We start from the raw sequence: 21,896 nt of genomic DNA, 5'->3' as shown, positions 1-21,896 counted from the left end.
GTGTAGTACTGTGTAGCTCTGTGTAGCTCTGTGTAGTACTGTGTAGCACTGTGTAGCTCTGTGTAGTACTGTGTAGCTCTGTAGTACTGTGTTGTGCTGTGTAGCTCTGTGTAGTACTGTGTAGCTGTGTAGTACTGTGTAGCTGTGTAGTACTGTGTAGCTGTGTGTAGTACTGTGTAGCTCTGTGTAGTACTGTGTATATATTAATACAGCTGTGTTGCATTGTAAGTTAAAATGTATGAAATTGGCCATGTACTGACTGTATGAGTTGAAATTCGTTGTGTATGAACAATAGTGGAGGGCCACTTCATTGACAGTATCTTCCTACCTTTATCATCTTTGATGGTCAGCATTGGCAGGGTGTAGATTGTCTTGTACGCTGACAGAGGCGCTGACAGGGCATGACCCATCACGTCCTGAAAATTAACCAGAAATTATGCTGATAGAAATGGCACCAGAAATACTGCTTTACCTTGCTCTATCGGGCTTACACACAAAAAAATGGCTTGCTACGCGCCTGTGCACTCACCAAATAAAGCGTGCACAATATGGTCTGAATATTACTTTTTGTGTTGCAGTTATCCTTCTGTTGGAGTTTACACAACTGGGGTGTCCACAGAGTGACCCAGGATGTAGACAGTAATCACTTAGGTAAAAGGCTCTGGTACAAATTGGGGGCGGTTGGGTAGCCTGGTGAGTAAAGTGTTCGCTCGTCGCGCCGAAGACCTGGGTTCGATTCCCCAAATGGGTACAAGGTGTGAAGCCCATTTCTGGTGTCCCCCGTCATGATATTGCTGGAGTGTTGCTAAAAGCGGTGTAAAACAATACTCACTCACTCACTCTAGTACAGATGGGTTCTGGCAGATGAAGGATCACACCAGGTAGCTCAGTGGACAATACATTTGACTACCTGTCGATGATGTGTCTCTCAGCTGTATTCCAGCAACAGGGTTTGACAGATTGTCAGCCATCAAATTTAACAAGTTTTTAGGCTGTTTTCAAGGCCTAATCAACACTTTAAATTTGAAAATCTGGCCGAAAGTATAAAGGGGCAATGGAGATTAATTAACGCCCATTGTCATTGCAAGCTACAATTTATTATGTATTAGTTTTCTGTAAAATCCTAACTTGACAAGTTTTGCTAAATATGGGACCATTTTAGGGCAAATCACTGGCATTTAGGGCCTTTTGAAAGCTAAAATAAATGTATGGCCTTTCGGGGTTAAATGTCCAAATTTCAGGCGTTTTCAAGCCCGTGCGAACCCTGAGCTACATCATGATGACCTGTATTTATATTTGTGCTTGGACCAGACAATCAAATGATTCATATTTACAGTTACTATCCTTGAGTGAGTGTGGTTTTACAATGCTTTTAGCAATATTTCAGCAATATCATGGCGGGGGACACCAGAAAAGGGCTTCACACATGGCGTGACGAGCCAGTGCTTTAACCTCTAGACTACCCCACCCCCCCAAGAGTATGCAGACATGAACCAAGTCTCTGAGTCCGGCAACCTATCTACCTGTCTCTACCTGTATCAACATGCCGTACCTGTCCCACGAGTTCCACCAGGACCTTGTACTCTCCATTGACCGCTGTGAATCCCTGGTAGCTCATGTTCCGTGCTGCTCTGCGTGTGCACACAAACACCTCTCCAGTCACAATCTCTATGGCCACATACTTCATGTCCGGATGCAACCAACAGTTTGTCTGTCCAAACATGGTCTCTGGGCGCAGAGTTGCAGGAACCAGGAACACCGGACGACCCGTCAGAGAACTGTGGAATGAAAGAAACGAAGCATATATATTGGCTGAAATAAAATGAATATGACAAACCCAAAGGGCATGATCATTTGGGAGGTCAAAGTTACCTCCTTGCCAACTCTTTTCATGGCTATTTTTCCCTTCACACCAAATGACTTGAATAGTAAAGTCAAGGAACTGGTCATTTATTAAGGTGTGTGGGTGTCGTGCAGTGGTGTGGGGTGGGTGTGCATGTTGGCATGGGGCGTGGGCATTGTGTGTGAGTGTGGGTGGTGAGTGTGTGTGCGGGCTTTGTGGTGAGCTGTGTGTGCGATGTCATTGGTCTTAGTGCTGTATCATACTTAGCTAACACCCCAACACCATTTTCTGTAGTATGTTTTCATGACTTTCATCATCTCCCATGTAACCATTTTTCAGGACAGCCACCCTATAATAAAAGACCAGTCCCCAAACAGTGCTCACATGAATATGTCAGTTTTAAAACTCATCCCGATAATACTTGACCAGTCAATAAATAATTTCATTATATTTGTAAATATGACTGAGTCAAAATAATTAGCTGGAGCCCTGACAAGCCAGAGTTGATACTGAGATTTCATGTTATTTTTTATGCACTCATTTGATCAGAACAGAAAAGATTCTCCCATTTCTAAAGATCAATGCAACTACCAAAAATATAAGAAATATAATCTATCAAACCTTCCCATAAATGAATTTCGGAAAAAAATAACTGTTACACATAAATTAAGATAATGAAATTGGAAGATGACCAGAAAGTTTTAAGTTCAGTTTGCCCACCTGTCCATCAATATTTTGAGAATATTTCACACACTGATAACAATGAGAGCTTGAATAACATAACAAAACTTACACTGAAATTTTGTAACCATGGTAACAAAACACTCACCTGAGTTTCTGAGGCAGAGGTTCAGTGAGTTTCATCTTAATCAGTGTGTACTCTTGAGGTGCCACACCCTGAAATATTGCAGTGATCTTATGAATAAAATAAAAAATAATAATCACCATTAGGGCTGTTACTATTCACTCACTGTTACAGTTAGGGCTGGCTAAAATTATCAATAATTGAAAATATCGTCAATAGTAAAGATTATAAATGATTATTGACATGAAAATTGTGTTATCGATAATATCGTACATGAACTTTTGTGATAGAAAAAGGTTTAGGACTTTATTTATGGTCTGCTTCTAAATTATGTTCAGTATTCTGTTTTGTTTATAATCTATACAAAAACATGTCACCACTTGCCAATGATGTGAAGTATATTCATTTGTCAGACATTTTTGTTCAAAGTTATGTCTCTGATATTTATCGACAATCGATCAATATTTAGTTAATGATTATCTGTCTCTATGATCAATATCGATAGTCAGCCCAAGTTGTAGTAACATATATATATACTGCGCAAAACAATATGAAGAGTGCACCGAAAACCTTGCATTAGGTCAGACTCATCTGATTTCAGAATATGGCTTGGTTGGTTTGTTGTCTCACGTCACACACAGCAGTATTCCAGCTATATAACGACAGAATGTAATTATCGAGTCTGGACAAGACACTGATCAACTGCATGAGCATCAATCTATACAATTAGAATACAATGACATGTGTCAACCAAGCCTGACCACCCATCCAATTCTAACCCGGATCATCACGAGTATCAGAATATAGGCTTTTGTTAACAAATGATAAGCAAGTCAGCATTTGGAGGTGATGACATGCTAAGTCATCTGTAAGCTGGAGGACCGCCTCCGTGGTGTAGTGGTTAGAGCATCCACCCAGAGAGCGGAAGGTCGCGGGTTCAATCCCTGACCACGTCATACCAAAAGACGTTAAATTATGGTACTTGTTGGGGTATTCATGCTTCACTGCGGCATGGTATCTCAGTGGGCTAGCACTATAAAACCAGCTTAAGTCTGGGCTAGTACAAGCAGCCGCACATACACATACACACGCATGCACGTCGTCATATGAGAGAAATATTCTCAAGCACGACGTTAAACCCAATTTCACCTCACCTCACCTCTAAGCTGGAATGTGGTACTGGATTATAAGCCCCACTTACCTCCCCTGAACTACGGTCATGATCCATACAGGGCTGGTTGTCTTTAGGGGAGAAGATGGTGTACCTGTAACAAAACGTACCTGACGTACATTTAGAACATCAACGTCTGTACACATGTATAAAGGACATTATTCAGTCTAAGAAAAGCCTTTCATACGCATTACAATTAATTGTTAATGCAACACTCAACAATAATCCAGCTCTGATCATGGTCTGTAAATTATTGAGTCTGGACCTGACAATCCAGTGATGGACATTTCAAGCATACGATGACATGCATAGGGTGAAATAAAAGCATTTATATTAACTTCATGTGTTGCGTATCTTTTATCAAAATGTATATACATCTGTGTTGTTTTGGGTTCAACAGAGGTTCAGTGTGTTCACAATAAGCAGTTGTCGGCAAGTAGTATTTTAAGTGCTTAATGCAGGTCTCTGATTGTTTTGGATCATTCCATTACAAGGTCATAGGGCAATTAGGTTATTCTATCTTACTGTCAGTGATGTGATTTGTAATGATCACCTGGTTCATTGGGATTGGCTTGTTTCAAATCATAGGTCATCAGCCATTTTTCACTTACACAGCACTTGTCACCGTCACCTTATGAGCTCAGCACATGTGATCACTTGATGTGACAGCAAATCAACATAGTACATGATAAGCTACTTCTAAGGTATTACAATCCTGTAGTTTGCGGAGGGTTGACCGCCGGTAGCAACACTTCCGTGTCACCCACAGGAGCGTCTACTGATATCAACTGATATCTACTGCTATCCACTAAATCCTCAAAATAAACGAGTGACCTCACACCCGCAGCCTTTATTCTCATTGACATAGAGGGTAAATCCAAGGCCGCAACACTAACCTAATCAGTATTAGGCTTCCCTACCCGATCTCGTAAGTCACCGCTTACGAAAACATACGCTGCTAAAGATCACTCCTGGCCTGGATCTAAATTTTTGTTTATAACCCGTACAAGCATTGGTGTAACATACAATAACATCCTATCTGATACCAGTTTAGCGCCCCAACTGACAAGCTCATTTTTTGTATATATATATAGCAAAATGAAGGATTCCAAAATCCTGTGTCCTTATGAATGTGACCGAGTTTAGTTTTATGCCGCTTTTAGCAATATTCCAGCAATATCTTGAGAATTGGACACCAGAAATGGGCTTCACACATTGTTCCAACTTGGGGAATCGAACCCGGGTCTTCGTTGCGATGAGCGAGGCCTCAACCACTAGGCTACCCCACCACCCTCCATTTGTATTCACAGTCCAATCACATCTCCCACCTTTTCCCAAACTTGCACTTGCCCCGTTCCTTCAGCCTGATACACATCCAGCGGACGAAGGAATCAAAGTACTGGTTGTAATCAGTAGTCATGAAGCTCCTCCTCCAGTCAACCTGCAGCAGCCAATCAGAGAGTTTGTAAGTGAGGGAGTAACTCATTTGGCCTCTATGCCTCTTTGCAGAATTTCAGAGCATCACATACTGTAAGAGACAAATGAAGAAACATAAAGTCTGAAGCAAGATTTGAGATATCTATCTCATGAGCATACATATGGTATAAGATAAATGAAGAAACATAATCCAGGTTGAAGCAAGATTTGAGATAACACTCTCAGTTAAAGATTCCCATCCTAACACACTGCCACCTCCAGCAGTAATCAAATACCCCTACTCCCACCTCAACACACTGCCACCCTCAGCAGTAATCAAATACCCCTACTCCCACCTCAACACACTGTCACCCCCACCAGTAATCACCTACCATCACTCCCACCTCAACATACTGTCACCCCCAGCAGTAATCACCTACCCTGACTCCCACCCCAACATACTGTCACCCCCAGCAGTATTCATCTACCCCTACTCCCACCCCAACACACTGTCACCCCAACAGAAATCATTAACCCTGACTTCCACCCCAACACACTGTCACCCCCAGCAGTAATCATCTACCCTGACTCCCACAACACACCAACACACTGTCACCCCCAGCAGAAATCATCTACCCTGACTCCCACCCCAACACACTGTCACCCCCAGCAGTAATCACCTACCATGACTCCCACCCCAACATACTGTCACCCCAACAGTAATCATCTACCTTGACTCCCATCCTAACACACTGTCACCCCCAGCAGTAATCACCTACCCTGACTCCCATCCCAACATACTGTCACCCCCAACAGTAATCATCTACCCTGACTCCCACCCCAACATACTGTCACTCCCAGCAGTAATCACCTACCCTGACCCCCCAGCAGTTCCCTATCCCTAACACACTGTCACCCCCAGCAGTAATCACCTACCCTGACTCCCACCCCAACATACTGTCACCCCCAGCAGTAATCATCTACCCTGACTCCCATCCCAACACACTGTCACCCCCAGCAGTAATCACCTACCCTGACTCCCACCCCAACATACTGTCATCCCCCCCAGCAGTAATCATCTACCTTGACTCCCATCCCAACATACTGTCACCCCAGCAGTAATCACCTACCCTGACTCCCATCCCAACATACTGTCACCCCCAGCAGTAATCATCTACCCTGACTCCCACCCCAACATACTGTCACCCCCAGCAGTAATCACCTACCCTGACTCCCATCCTAACACACTGTCACCCCCAGCGGTAATCACCTACCCTGACTCCCACCCCAACATACTGTCACCCCCAACAGTAATCACCTACCCTGATTCCCATCCTAACACACTGTCACCCCCAGCAGTAATCACCTACCCTGACTCCCACCTCAACATACTGTCACCCCCAGCAGCAATCACCTACCCTGACTCCCACCCCAACATACTGTCACCCCCAGCAGTAATCATCTGCCTTGATTCCCATCCTAAGACACTGTCAACCCCAGCAGTAATCACCTACCCCGACTCCCACCCCAACATACTGTCACCCCCAGCATTAATCATCTGCCTTGATTCCCATCCTAAGACACTGTCACCCCCTGGAGTAATCATCTACCTTGATTCCCATCCCAAAACACTGTCACCCCCAGCAGTAATCATCTACCCTGACTCCCACCCCAACATACTGTCAACCCCAGCAGTATTCACCTACCCCTACTCCCACCCCAACACACTGTCACCCCAACAGAAATCATTAAAGGTCACATGCAACCAAAAAATCAAACATAAATAAAACACAATTATCACTTCTTCATGACATATAATATGCATTGCTGATTATGAAAAAACAAATAAACAAAATTATAAGCGTATAATCGCAAATCAAAAGTGCAATATTTTGTACTTGGGTTTACCTCCCTCGAAACGAAGCAGCCGGGATACCGAACCCAGTCAGAGCGGGTGGGTGTGCACTCAAGTGTAACGGCTGGTTCATTAGCAGATGCCGCCTTCACGGCTCATTGTGTGTGTATACATAGAAAGTTGGGTTTTGTAAATACATGCTCATTTCTTGTGTATAACATTTTGCAATCAACAGATATCATAACATGTCATGTGTTCAAGTATCACACCTGCCTGTCTGTGTAATTACATAATGTGACAGAGACCGAACTCGGGCCATAAATCAATGCGTTTTGTTTATGGTGTATAGCCTGATTGGTGTTAAGTTCAAATTGCATGTGGTCAGTGATCGCAGTTGTGTATTGAATATTGTCATTAGCAGACAGTCAGGCAGACACACAGGTGTCAATAAAACAAGACATTGAGTTTTGTCTGTGACAGCGACATATCTATATCACAGTTAGAAATTGTGTCAACTCTAAATAATGACATTGCTTTTAAGTATCGAACTGAGAAAGTGACTCGGTAAGAAGAATGTGTGGTGAAATAGACAAATGAAATTATATAAACAGTTTATTTACTGTCATAACATACAAAAAGCTCGTGCCTGTGAGATATCAACAAAACATTATGAAAATAGCTCACACCAAAGCCTTCACCGGTATTCACCAGACAGCCCGCTTCCAAGTTGCGCGAACCTATTTCACTGCGCACGTGCTATGAGCGCAGCCCAGCTGTTGAAACCCGTATTCCCCAGAAAAGTCTGGGGAAAATTAGTGAAACGTTTTCGCGCGGTTTTTTTCATTGCGTTATTTTTCAACTTTGTAAGTTGAATTTGCATTTTTGACACTTTGTGTCGTTAGTCCATACCGAAAGGTATCAGAATCTGCAAAGTTGTGTTTTATGTTGCATGTGACCTTTAACCCTGACTTCCACCTCAACACACTGTCACCCCCAGCAGTAATCATCTACCCTGACTCCCACCCAAACACACTGTCAACCCCAACAGTAATCATCTACCCTGACTCCCACCCCAACATACTGTCACCCCCAGCAGTATTCACCTACCCCTACCCCAAAACACTGTCAACCCCAACAGTAATCATCTACCCTGACTCCCACCTCAACATACTGTCACCCCCAGCAGTATTCACCTACCCCTAATCCCACCCCAACACACTGTCAACCCCAACAGTAATCATCTACCCTGACTCCCACCTCAACATACTCTCACCCCCAGCAGTAATCACCTACCCTGACTCCCATCCCAACACACTGTCACCCCCACCAGTAATCACCTACCCTGATTCCCACCCCAACATACTGTCACCCCATCCAGTAATCACCTTCCTTGACTCCCAACCCAACACACTGTCACCCCCACCAGTAATCACCTACCCTGACTCCCAATCTGATGAGGTCACTCTTGCAGTGAGAGGAGAAGTACTTCAGCCAGTGTACAGGGTCAGCAAAGGATTTGATCTCATCATTGGTCAGTCCTAGGGCAGCCATGATCTGCCACTGATATTCAAGACCACCAGTTTCCGCCAACACTTCACTCTGAAAGGAACACATGATCATGTACGATATTATCAGAGTGAGTGAGTGAGTTTAGTTTTACGCCGCACTCAGCAGCGGCGGTCTAAAAATAATCATCAGATCAGAGCCCTCTCAGATATACAAACACAAATATGCTACAGTCAAACTTACAGTTATCTTGAACGTGTTGAAAGAAAACAAACTGGGAGCTCGTTATCTGTTCATCATTTTGCCCTTGTGTCAAACCTCTGAGATACTTAAGTGTAGGTTACTTAACTTTAACACAACAGTCTGTACTTACAAACTGGTAAACATTCTGCATGAAGACATTTTTAGCATTTATTATTATTATTATTATTATTATATGGGTATTTATATAGCACTATAGTCCATCCCATCTACATGCATGCTCAAAGGGCTTTGTCTGTTCCCTCGATCACTGGATGTCAATCTCAACAGCACATCGTATTTTCAATCTCAACTCCTTGGGGAGATTACAACTCGTGCTCATGTTTACTTTCACTAATCAACACAAATTACTTCATACAATAGCCTAACACTCAGATAAACTATTTTCAACGTGTCCAACCCCAGCCAATCAGCTTGCAGAAAAATTTATACTGTAAAATATTACAAGAGTAGCCTCACCTTCTCGCCCACAGCCTGGTCCTTGATCACGACATCCTTTTCTGTGGGCGCCACCTCCTCCTCCGTGGTCTCGAGGGGAAACCTGGAGGAGGGGAATCCATAGTCTTCCATCTCCCGCTTCAGCTTATCTGCACATGCCTGGTAAACATGGGCACCTGCTATCACCTCACAAATCATGTATAGTGACATCTCCCCAAAACAGAACCTTACTAAACCAGACCTCTATCAATACAAGTCCAAATTTATAATGTTAGTTTCTGACGAAGTACTTCTTACGACAGGTATATCATATAACACTGGCCCCTTGAAGATTCTATTACTAACATATCTGTAAACACAGGGGTGGAAATAACTTTAAAATTGCTAGTGTACTCCAGGTACAGTGGCACATGTAAAGTCACTTGCCCTGATAATTTTCCCACTTTACCAACCGTTTTCTTGCTGATTTTTTAAATAAACAACATAATAAACATTGGAAAGTCAACTGGACACCGGTACAGTGTGATATACAAATTTGCTTGCCCGACAGAAAAAGACACTGGACTCGGACGTCGGGCAATGGGTTATTTCCACCCCTGAAACACTTTAGTGGCAACAGATTCGATGTTCCTTCTTCTTTGCTACTCACCTTGATTGGCACGCCAGTACAGTGGAAACCAAATGGAAACAGGCACTTCTTCCCAAGCATCCTCTGGTACCCCACAGCAAACTGAAACATGCAAGTGGTGTCACAAATATCATGCATTAAAAAAATATTGAAGGTGAAACTTTTCAATTCTATATGTATAGTCTGTTTGTAGTGAAAACGTACCAATGAATTTCACTTTAAACAAAAAAGTAAATCGAATAAAGTGTAATTAAGATTGCGAATTGTCATAATTTTATCTTGCCAGTTGAACATCTAAATCTCAGAATTTTATTCAACTTTGGATAAAAGTTGTTTAACAATTATCATAGATTCAAATCGCTATTGTTTAGGCACCACTTAAAAGAAGTACGATTCTAAACAGGCACTAATTCATACAGCTATTGTAAGCTCTACATGCTAATATAAAGAAGGGTTTAAAGTATGACCAGATATATATCCCACCTCACATTTGGACAGCGAGAACGTGTGGCCAAGGTGAAGACGGCCATTCATGTATGGAAAGGGGAATGTCGCCAAGTACTTCTCTTGTCTGAAACAGATTTATTATACATGCTATGTTAGTCTATATAAACAAAACATTATCAGATTGTATTGTTTGTTTCATCAATGTTGTATGATTGTTGTGCAAAAGCCCCACTCAATTGCAGGGCTGTTTTGATTTACTTGTATATTCAGTGAATTAGGACTGGGATGGGAAACACAGATACCCGAGACGGGTGGGTAATGAGTTGGACCCAGGTACCCGTCTCAATACCCGGACTCGTTATGATCATGTGACTAATAGATTAAACAATGTAATATGTTATTCTTTCATGATTTAAAAGTTGTATTGTCTTTGAAGATTTAGACATAATTTACAGTCACCTGTTTTGAATATAATACATGATTAAGATATTGAAAAAGTCAGAATTTTAGCCTCTGAGCTGAAGAATATATGCCATTTCTTCCAAATTTGATGTCAGGAATTTACAATAATGGGTATCCGGGTAGGGTAGGGTAATAGGGGTGGGGTACCCAGGTAGAAAATTTGGACCCGTCCCAGCCCTACAGTGAATTAAACCCTATTCCTTCAAGAAACTATTTCATTATTCGTGATCTCTTGAAATGCCAGACATTCCAGCGAATGACATCATGAGAAATATCAGCATCATTCTGTGCAAATGGGATATGTTGACTGGCATCAACCAAGTCTACGAGCCTGACCATTTCTTACGTGTCACCCATGATGACAAACACCCTTATATACACCCTTATATCCTCAGTTCTTGTAAAAGCACTACAGGTTGTTAAAATATATTTTAAGACCCAGCTTTAAACTCACTTTGCCTCTGCTGACCCACTTGGAGGAGCATCTTCTTCAAAGATTTTCAACTTTTCCCATCTTGCTTGCACTCCTTTCTCTATCTGCTGTAGTTCCGACAATTTGGCGGTACTTTTTCTCTCCATGTTGAGTTGAAATAGGTTCACTGCTTTGATTATACAGTAAAACCTGCCAACACCGGCACCTGTCTAATCCGGCACACTGTCAAAACCGGCATAAGATTTTGGTCCCGCCATTTTACAACGATATTATGATCATTAAAACATTCCGTATTCCGGCACGACTTTCCGGTCACAACAAGCAATTTGAACTGTAATTAACACTGTCTAAACCGGAATGGGTATGAGCAGTCCAATCAAGGACTCATAATCCAATACACTAATTAATCCTCTTGTCACGCAAGACAATCAGGAAATCGAAGTAGTGATTACGCAGTGAATCAAACGCTCAAAGCCGGCATGGGTATGAGCAGTCCAATCAAGGTCCCTTAATCCAATACACTCCTCCTGGCAGGCTAGATAATCAGAAATAAAGAGATTACAGAGTGTAATTGGCAGCCATGTTCGAAAATTATCGTCACTGTCTAATCCGGCACCGCTGCCTAAACTGGCATTTTATTTTGGTCCTATGGGGTGCCGGTTTAGACAGTGTTTCACTGTACTTGGTAAACTGCATTGTGCAAACAATAAGATAGTTAGGTATAGTGGGGTCTGTAATGACAAATCTCACATCAAGATATACCATTCAAAAAAAGTAGGGGATATTGGATTTACAAGACTGATAAAATGCAAATGATGAAGCCAAGGAGGAAACAGATGATGAAGAGAAATTAAGGAAAATGTGACAATTTATTCCATTCCTTTGGAAATGGAATATCCCCTACTTTTGAATGGTATATTTTCTTTATAATCCTCCAGGCTGTCAACAGCCATTCCATGTACACATGTAAATATACGAGGTGATACTTTAACAAAATATCTGTCTGTCTGTCTGTCTGTGTGTCTGTTTACCTCTAAAAACGTGCAATTCACCGAGCACAGCCCCAGGCAGCGTTGCCTGCCTGTCGCAGAGCAATAATCTCACTTTAGCGCGCCCGCTGTCTTGCTATGCCGCCGCTGCATAATGCTCCAGGCTACATAAAACCAAATGTTATCCCACAGCCTTCTACAGTAACGTTATATACCATTCAAAAAAGTAGGGGAAACTGGATTTACAAGATTGATAAAATGCAAATGATGAAGCCAAGGAGGAAACAGATGATGAAGAGAAATTAAGGAAAATGTGACAATTTATTCCATTCCTTTGGAAATGCTTCATCTGTATGGATATATATTACTTTTTCTCATATGCATTGGCATTGGCTAGTGGTATGCTAGCAAAATGGAATATCCCCTAATTTTTTTAATGGTATATATGTTGTCACTGACAGGATCTTAACACTAATCATTTAGCAAATTATTTAAAACACGAAGATACAAAGTGACAATATCACAAACAGTACTCCTATATTCCTAGCTCCTATATTAGTCTTCGGTGGTGGGGTAGCGGTTTAAGTGTTCACTCGTCACTCTGAAGAACTGGGTTTGATTCCACACATAAGTACAATGTTTGAAGCCCATTTCTAGTGTTCCCCGCCATGATATTGCTGGAATATGGCTAAAAACAGCATGCAACTCGTTCACTTATATTCAGAGCATTATCTAGCATGGTTATCAGATGAATCTGAAAAACATGAACCAGCTTTGTTTTTGTGGTACTCATATATTGCTATTTACGGTACTGCATGGATACTGTTCTGTATAATGATTTTGGCTATGGCAAATCTCTGGATACAGAAATGTGCCCGGGATACAAATCTGTTAGTACCCCCGATGAAAACAATCCCTAATAGAGTAATTCAGCGTCAGTGGGATTATGATGATCATGAGGATAGACGGCAGTATTTAGGTCCTGATCATGATGATGGGAATTTTTACAGGCAAGAATAATTGCAAAAAATATGATACAGTCTCACGACCAATGACCCCTGACCTCTCCATTTAAACTGCATCCCAGAACCCACAGTAAAAGATCTGGAGCACCTTTAGAAATCAGCATCACAACTTCACGTGAGGACGTTCTCTGCCAAAGGTCACATGTCACTAGGACCACCTCCCTGGTGTAGTGGTTAGACCACCGCCCGGAGAGCGGTAGGTCACATGTTCGATCCCTGACTACGTCATACCAAAAGACAATAGTGTTGGTCCCTGCCTGGCACTCGGCATTAATGGGAACAAGAACTGGTCGGCACAGAGTCAGTATGATGTGTCTGAGTGGGGTATTCATGCTTCACTGCGGCATGGTATCTCAGTTGGCTAGCACTATAAAACCAGCTTAAGTCTGGGCTAGTACAAGCAGCCGCACATACACATACACACGCATGCACGTCGTCATATGAGCGACATACTCTCAAGCACGACGTTAAACCCAATTTCACCTCACCTCACCTCACATGTACAATGGATTAGGTCCCTTACCCTAACCCTAACCCCTTGAAATAATCCTAATTAGTAGAATACATTGACCGAACCGTCACGAAAATGACTGACATTTCCAGTGTAATGCATTCTCATAGGCGCCCGACTCTGATATATTTATAAGTATGACCTATATGTATAAGATATAAGATATAGGTCATACTTATAAATATATCAGATCGGCGCCTACTGTGCATTTACTGCTTCAAAAAATAAAATACTAATAAACTCCATTTCTGTGTAATGATGCATTAAATTACTGAATGTAAAAATATATCAGTTCACATATTTATATTTCATTTAGTCCTAATAGTTACACTGAAACCTTAAAATATATTTAAATAATGAAATTGACCCAAACTGCAAATAATAGAATATGGCAGAATGTGACCGGTTTTTACTTAATTTTAAAAAATACAAAATACAAAAATACACAATATATAACACATCAGCAGCTCTTAATACAAATAAATATGAGCGTATCAGTGATAAAAGAAACATATTTGAAACTGGTGCTTGCGAAAAGTTGCGCATCCGCCGGTAAACAACTACTGGAAACTCTTAACATAGTTGGGCTTATGAAATGCCATAGCTAGTAGAGATGAAACATCAGTGAGCGGAGCTTATACGCACTAGCTCGACAGTGTTGCTATGCCGCCGTCATAGGGCATTGTTTGGAGAACGCGTGCGCTGCAAACGTGCATTGGAACAAAATCACATAAAAATACGTAAAAGGGTATTATGACGTATTTTTTCAGTTTGTGGTGCTGTGCTCTAAAGGTAGGCCCAGAAATGTGCCTGGGATACAAATCTGTAGTACCCACGATGAAAACGACCCCGAGTCAAGAAAACATAGGGAGATGTGCGATCCAAGTACTGCGATCACCGCCTCGTTCAGCTTCAAGCTGTAAACTGCTATTAAGCATTTGAGTTGTCAGTAGTAGATAATTATTTCAATACCTTGTATTAGACCCGTCAACAGTGATGATGAAACATACGGAAACATCACTCTTCCTCCATCCGCTGCCGTGAAGGTGACTATCTATAGCTCCACTTCACCGCGTGTTGTTCATTGCATGTGTTATTCATAACGACGTCACTGTTTAGAGCCTAGGTACATATACATATACACTTTCGGTACACATGCGATCTTTCATATGGATACTTGTCAAGGCAGTCCCTCATTTTATAACTAAACGTCAAAAAGCGCCATTTATTATATTTTGTTAAGATAAGATAATACTTTATTATCCCGAAGGAAATTGTGGTTACATCGTAAAACACATGAGACAGAACAAAACATGGAATCGCAACACATCACATTTCAGTAAGCACTGAGATGGTAAACAAATAAATAGTTAAGAGCACTAAAACGGGGGAGAAGTAGGATATGATGAACTGAAATGATGAGGTAAAATAAGGCAGTGGTGTGAAATGGTATGAAATGGTAAGATAATAAGGTGAATATAAATATTGAGGATTAACTATTGTTAAAATAATGAATACCGGCTGGTACAAAAGAGTAAGGGAACATGTTTGTTCTAGCTATCGGCATGCGCAGACGACGACCTGATGGAAGAAATTCAAAATCGTAAAACAGAATGTGGGAACTGTCGTTTACAATTTTCCGCACTTTTTTTTAATGATTTGCTGCTCGTAAAGTAGGCCGATAGATGTTATTGACTCAGTGCCAATGATCGATTTTTCGTGCTTGGTTAACAATTTTGTAGACTAACAACTAGTCTCTGAAATGAACATGTTTTACAGACAAAAAGGCTCATAGTGAAAAAAGCAACAAAATATAATAAAAAGGACCCCATAGACTTTCTTCATCTAGACTTGCAACATTTTCTAGACTTGCGTGGGATTTCTTGGATGTATTTGCTTCAGGGTCTGTATGACAGACTAACAATTTTGTAGACTAACAACCAGTCTCTCAAATGAACATGTTTTACCGAAAAAAGCTCATAGTGAAAAAACAAAATATAATAAAAAGGAGCCTAAGACTCTTCCTGAAGCTGTGGAAATCTAGACTTTTTCTAGACTTACGTGGGATTTCTTGGATATATTTGCTTTCAAGTTCTGTATGACAGACTAACAATTTTGTTGAGTTTAGCTATATTTTGAACGGACAGGTTACCAAACCAACAAAGAAGTTTAAACGTCAAGTTAGTTAGGGGACGGCGCCTACTGAGGAGGAAGATGGTTAGGTGGAGCAGGATTATCAGGAGGGGGATTAGAAAGATGGTTAGGTGGAGCAAGATTATCAGGAGGGGGATGAAAATGAGGATGTTAGGAGGAGCAGGATTATCAGGAGGGATTAGGAGGGATGGTTAGGTGGAGCAGGATTATCAGGAGGGATTAGGAGGAGGATGGTTAGGAGGAGCAGGATTAACAGGAGGGGGGATTAGGAGAAGGATTGTTAGGAGGAGCAGGATTATCAGGAGGGATAGGAGGAGGATGGTTAGGTGGAGCAGGATTATCAGGAGGGATTAGGAGGAGGATGGTTAGGAGGAGCAGGATTATCAGGAGGGGGATTAGGAGGAGGATGGTTAGGTGGAGCAGGATTATCAGGAGGGGGATTAGAAAGATGGTTAGGAGGAGCAGGATTATCAGGAGGGGGATTAGAAGGAGGATGGTTAGGTGGAGCAGGATTATCAAGAGGGGGATTAGAAGGAGGATGGTTAGGAGGAGCAGGATTATCAGGATGAGGAGGAGGATGGTTGGGTGGGAGCAGGATTATCAGGGGGATTAGGGAAGATAGTTAGGTGGAGCAGGATTATCAGGAGGGGATTAGAAAGATGGTTAGGAGGGAGCAGGATTATCAGGAGGGGATTAGAAAGATGGTTGGGAGGAGCAGGATTATCAGGAGGGGATTAGAAGGAGGATGGTTAGGTGGAGCAGGATTATCAAAAGGGGGATTAGTAGGAGTATGGTTAGGAGGAGCAGGATTATCGGGAGGGGGATGAGGAGGAGGATGGTTAGGAGGAGCAGGATTATCAGGGGGGATTAGGAAGATAGTTAGGTGGAGCAGGATTATCAGGAGGGGGATTAGAAAGATGGTTAGGAGGAGCAGGATTATCAGGAGGGGGATTAGAAGGAGGATGTTAGGAGGGGCAGGATTATGAGGATGGGGATGGTTAGGAGAAGCAGGATTAACAGGAGGGGGAATAGAAAGATGGTTAGGTGGAGCAGGATTATCAAGAGGGGATTAGGAGGAGGATGGTTAGGAGGAGCTGGATTATCAGGAGGGGATGGTTAGGAGGAGCAGGATTATCAGGCGGGGGATTAGGAGGGGGATGGTATTGGGAGGCGCAGGATTATCAGGAGGGGATTAGGAGGAGGATTGTTAGGAGGAGGAGGATTATCAGGAGGGGGATAAGAAGGAGGATGGTTAGGAGGAGCAGGATTATCAAGAGGGGGATTAGGAGGAGGATGGTTAGGAGGAGCAGGATTATCAGGAGGGGGATAAAAAGGAGGATGGTTAGGAGGAGCAGGATTATCAGGAAGGGGATTAGCAGAAGGATGGTTAGGAGGAGCAGGATTATCAGGAGGGGGATTAGGAGGAGGATAGTTAGGAGGAGCAGGATTATCAGGAGGGGGATAGAAGGATGGTTAGGAGGAGCAGGATTATCAGGAGGGGATTAGAAGGATGGTTAGGAGGAGCAGGATTATCAGGAGGGGATTAGAAGGATGGTTAGGAGGAGCAGGATTATCAGGAGGGGATTAGAAGGAGGATGGTTAGGAGGAGCAGGATTATCAGGAGAGGGATTAGGAGGAGGATAGTTAGGAGGAGCATGATTATCAGGAGGGGATTAGCAGAAGGATGGTTAGGAGGAGCAGGATTATCAGGGATAGTTAGGAGGGGATTATCAGGAGGAGAAGGAGGATGGTTAGGAGGAGCAGGATTATCAGGAGGGGATAGTTAGGAGGGGCAGGATTATCAGGAGGGGGATTAGAAGGAGGATGGTTAGGAGGAGCAGGATTATCAGGAGGGGGATTAGGAGGAGCAGGATTATCAGGAGGGGGATTTGGGGGAGGAGGCTTAGCAGCAGCACTCACTGTATTTTGAAATATCCACGACGCCCTTTAAATAGTTATATGTAACATCGAGGCTAGTCAAACCAGCGGTTGATATCGAGAGCAACAACTCAAATCGTCGAGGTAGAAATAGTACAACTGGCTAGGCCGCACATTGTTATTTGGTATTTTCACCAACAAGACTGGCTCATGGAAACATACTGCAGCCACTAGTCCATAGTATAATACTTGCATGTTGTCTGCATAACAAGTGCTTCCACAACAACCACGGTAATGTTCTCATTCTTAAGTTACTGAATAGTGGTATTTGCTGTGTGAGGCATTGCATGATCTTGCTGGGACAACTCCCTCAATGAAATTTACCAATTTCTGGTGACAAGCGTATATTCAAGAACCAGTTCTGGTTCGAAATTGAGCGACCGGCAAATATGACTTTACTAGACCGGACCAAGTGTACAACCATTCCTGGAGTGAGTGAGTGAGTTTAGTTTTACGCCGCACTCAGCAATATTCTAGCTATATGGCGGCGGTCTGTAAATAATCGAGTCTGGACCAGACAATCCTGGATGTCACAGCTGTTGACAGTCGTAATATGTGGCTAATTTGGGGATAGTTAGATCGGAAATTTGTTATTTCTGCAAGGATTATCGGTTCCATACAGTCAACTGACAACCATGAGACCATTCGAAAAGGTATGAAACTTTGTTTGTCACCGGAAGTACTAAACAACGTAATGTCTCGCGAAATGCCGTGGCCTAATTATGGGCCTTATTAACGTGCAACTGTTTCCAGCACTTGCATTTGGTGAAACCCTGCCCACCACATTTTGATTCTCCTTGAACAGCCTGTCGTAGACCAATTTCCTTTTCACGAGAGATGTACATTTTTTTGTGTACAGAGATCGAACTGATTGCGGCTATACCGACCCATCAGCACACCAGCACAGACTCCAATGTGGCAGATGTCATCATCACTTCTTGAAGAAAAGCTATAACAGTCAGCTCTAATCACAATGGATGAGAATGATGAAGTTGACTTAATTAACCTAATTGATTTTTTTGATTTTTTTGATTTAATTCTTTTTTCTTTTTTGTTATTATTATTTATTTTTTTAAATTATTTATTTTTTTATTTTTTATTTTTTTATTTTGTTTTATTATTTTTTTGTGGGGGTCTTGTTAACCAGCAAAAGTATGTGTATCATTGAAGTTTCTGTGCTTTTGACTCAATTATAACCGACAAGAATTTGGAAAAACATGGCACATATACCGATCCCGCTAGCAAAATTTCACGCTTGAAGCCCGAGTACCAAGTTGTCCGACCCCACAACTATTCTTGCTACCCTAATCTTTTGACTGACATTACGAGAGTACACACCTTTGCTGCCAGCACCACAGCCCTTCTGACACTTTGGACCGGGTTAGGATTGATCTTCAGTAGCCCATGCTTGTCGTAAGAGGCGACTAACGGGATCGGGTGGTCAGGCTCAATGACTTGGTTGACACATGTCATCGTATCCCAGTTGTGTAGATCGATGCTCATGCTGTTGATCACTGGATTGTCTGGTCCGATTTATTTACAGATCGCCGTCATATAGCTGGAATATTGCTGAATAAAGTCACTCATTCTGACACTTTGAGTTCCAGTGTTTGGAATTCTACCTGTGCACCGAAAACGTCTCAGCGGGTCCGACTGGGCAGTGCTTCATGGGAGAAGTGCTATTCGCTCTCTGGGCTGCGTGTAAATAAAGGAAGGCTGGCGATGAGCTTAACCAGACTTTACAAGCATCACTGAATCCTCTTTGCTGTGTCTATTTTAAAACGACCAATGATAATAGATAACACACAAACATACTACATCCACAAGTCTTTATTATCGACACTACCTTTATTATCCATGAATTATAATTATACCGACTGATCACGAAGAAGCAGGGATTCAAAGCACATTCAGGCCCTTTGCTATCGAACTTCATTAACATGGACTCTTGTCTCTACGTGAAGTCGCTAAACATGACAACAATGCTATCTCTGGTACGTCGACGACGCTGTAAATCACATTACAATCGTACAAACTTTTCCTTTCCATGTATCTCAAACCATATGGATAAACATTTTTGAACAATAAACATATGATGCTATGATAATCACTTATAATAAATGAATAAGGCATGTTAAAACATTATCTTGAAAGAGAGGCGTATTTTCTAAATGTATAAAGCATGTTACAAAATCATCTTGAAAGAGAAGCTTATTTTATTCAGCTGATGTGAAGTGAAAATATGTTGATCCACATGAACATTAACTTGAGTACGACGTGATTTAACAATGACAAAACGAGATTTGATCCCAATTAAACACCTTTTGGAATACCTTGGCACCGAAGTGACAGGTAGAACCCACATAGTTCAAAAGCTGAAGGACCTGATCCTGACAGAGCACCATTTTACTGCTCTTTGTCGTATTTTCTAACTCATTTTATGAGTCCCTTTTGAATGCTGCACTTATTTGGAAAATATTCTCTTGAATAATACTATGTGTGTGTATGTGTATGTGTGTGTGTGTGTGTGTGTGTGTGTGTGTGTGTGAGAGAGAGAGACAGACAGAGACAGCAACACAGAGAGACAGAGAGACAGAAGAGGACTTATCTGAGGCTAACTGGTCTGCAAAGTGTAATTTATATATCTCCAAAGAAGCGTATATGTGAATATAAAGTACACCCAGTTCTTTCATATCGCTAAGATTAACATGTCACGCCATTTTTCTTCCATATTACTGACGGTAATTACTGACACATTAGCTACCTTGTGTAGTACCATGACAGAATCGGGTGTTTTAACTTCTTTTGAGCAGTATAGCTAAGTATTTCATATATCTGGGTGCACAATTGCGGTAGGCTGTAATCATCATCTAAGCTAACTGTTTAGTTAGGGGAAGGCGCCTGTTGAGGAGAAGGATTCGGAGGAGCAGGATTTTCAGGAGGGGGATTAGGAGGAGGATTAGCAGGGGGAGGATTAGGAGGAGCAGGATTAGCAGCAGCAGGATTAGGAGGAGGATGATTAGCAGGAGCTGGATTAGCAGAAGTCAGATTAGGAGGAGCAAGATAAGGAGCATGATTAGCAGGAGCAAGATAAGGAGCATGATTAGCAGGAGCAAGATAAGGAGCAAGATAAGGAGGAGGAAGATTAGCAGAAAGTGGGGAAGAAAGAAGAGGATTAGGCTGCATCCCATAATAATTTGTCGGACTGGGGTAGGCACTGTATCCAAACGGCGGGACCATCTGGGGTGAAATCCCAGCTTGTTGGGCAGCAAGTGCTAAAATCAGGGAGAGAAAAAAAATAATCATTATCTCTGTGAAAAAACATAACGCTACTTCTTCCAAAAAAGATGTGGTTTCAGGGAATTGACCTAAATATCTAACCTTAGAGAAAGGTACATGCACGCACGTACAAACACATGAGCCCCAGTGAGACCTTGTCGAGGGCAAACTATTCTGGTCATTCTAACATTCTTGAATTAAACTGTCATCGTCAAAGTTTCCAGCCCAGCCGGTATGGTACAAAACAGAAATTGACAAGAGCATAGTAAAAGTACCAGAATCGTTACTTTACTGAGAAAGTGTAATCCCAAATATACATGTGTTACATTTGACCACATTGTAAATGGCATTGTGTACTCATAGCTTTCGATCGTTGGAACCATGCCAATTTCCACTTATCAGACACACAAAGTCCGTTGTCTAGTGAGTGAGTGGTTTACAGGACAACCCGGAAGTTAAATCATTCGCCTCTTATCATCTTATCAACGCGCAAACGAATTCATGTTAGTGTTCAAGGTATGTATATAGGGAGGGCAATACAATTACTGGTAGATCATTGACCAAGGGGCAACACAGTAGTTCAACCATTAGATCGTCATACCGAATGTTTGAGTTCGGTTCCCGCATGGGTATAATGCTTAAAGATAAGTACCGTTGTCCCTTTCTGTGATATTCTGGAATATTGCAAAAAGTGACGTAAAAATCCTTACTTATTCACGGAACAAACGCCTTTAG

At 42.0% G+C, this 21,896-nt stretch overlaps 2 protein-coding genes across 3 annotated transcripts in view; both read right to left on the bottom strand.

The window, feature by feature from the left end:
* The window catches only part of LOC124265858 (leucine--tRNA ligase, cytoplasmic-like), a 62,621-nt gene extending 51,102 nt beyond the window's left edge, over positions 1-11,519 (bottom strand). For both annotated transcript variants that reach the window (XM_046700700.1, XM_046700701.1), the window contains exons 1-10: positions 11,287-11,519; positions 10,407-10,494; positions 9,945-10,025; positions 9,317-9,454; positions 8,528-8,689; positions 5,148-5,260; positions 3,850-3,913; positions 2,673-2,740; positions 1,553-1,778; positions 329-416 (exon numbers count right to left, since the gene is read on the bottom strand). In XM_046700700.1, the coding sequence (XP_046556656.1) occupies positions 329-416; positions 1,553-1,778; positions 2,673-2,740; positions 3,850-3,913; positions 5,148-5,260; positions 8,528-8,689; positions 9,317-9,454; positions 9,945-10,025; positions 10,407-10,494; positions 11,287-11,411 (1,153 nt within the window). In that variant the 5' untranslated portion in view covers positions 11,412-11,519. The remainder of the gene's footprint in view (positions 1-328; positions 417-1,552; positions 1,779-2,672; positions 2,741-3,849; positions 3,914-5,147; positions 5,261-8,527; positions 8,690-9,316; positions 9,455-9,944; positions 10,026-10,406; positions 10,495-11,286) is intronic.
* An 8,178-nt stretch (positions 11,520-19,697) lies between these two features.
* LOC124265853 (vegetative cell wall protein gp1-like) overlaps positions 19,698-21,896 on the bottom strand; it is a 41,544-nt gene continuing 39,345 nt past the window's right edge. The window contains exon 4 of the mRNA XM_046700697.1: positions 19,698-21,157. Within this exon, the coding sequence (XP_046556653.1) occupies positions 20,766-21,157 (392 nt within the window). The 3' untranslated portion in view covers positions 19,698-20,765. The remainder of the gene's footprint in view (positions 21,158-21,896) is intronic.

The sequence above is a fragment of the Haliotis rubra genome, unplaced genomic scaffold, assembly GCF_003918875.1.
Source record: "Haliotis rubra isolate DU_JTF1 unplaced genomic scaffold, ASM391887v1 Scf1219, whole genome shotgun sequence".
Taxonomy (NCBI): domain Eukaryota; kingdom Metazoa; phylum Mollusca; class Gastropoda; order Lepetellida; family Haliotidae; genus Haliotis; species Haliotis rubra.
Note: the sequence above shows the minus strand (reverse complement) of the source record. Positions and strands in the feature narration are given on the sequence as shown.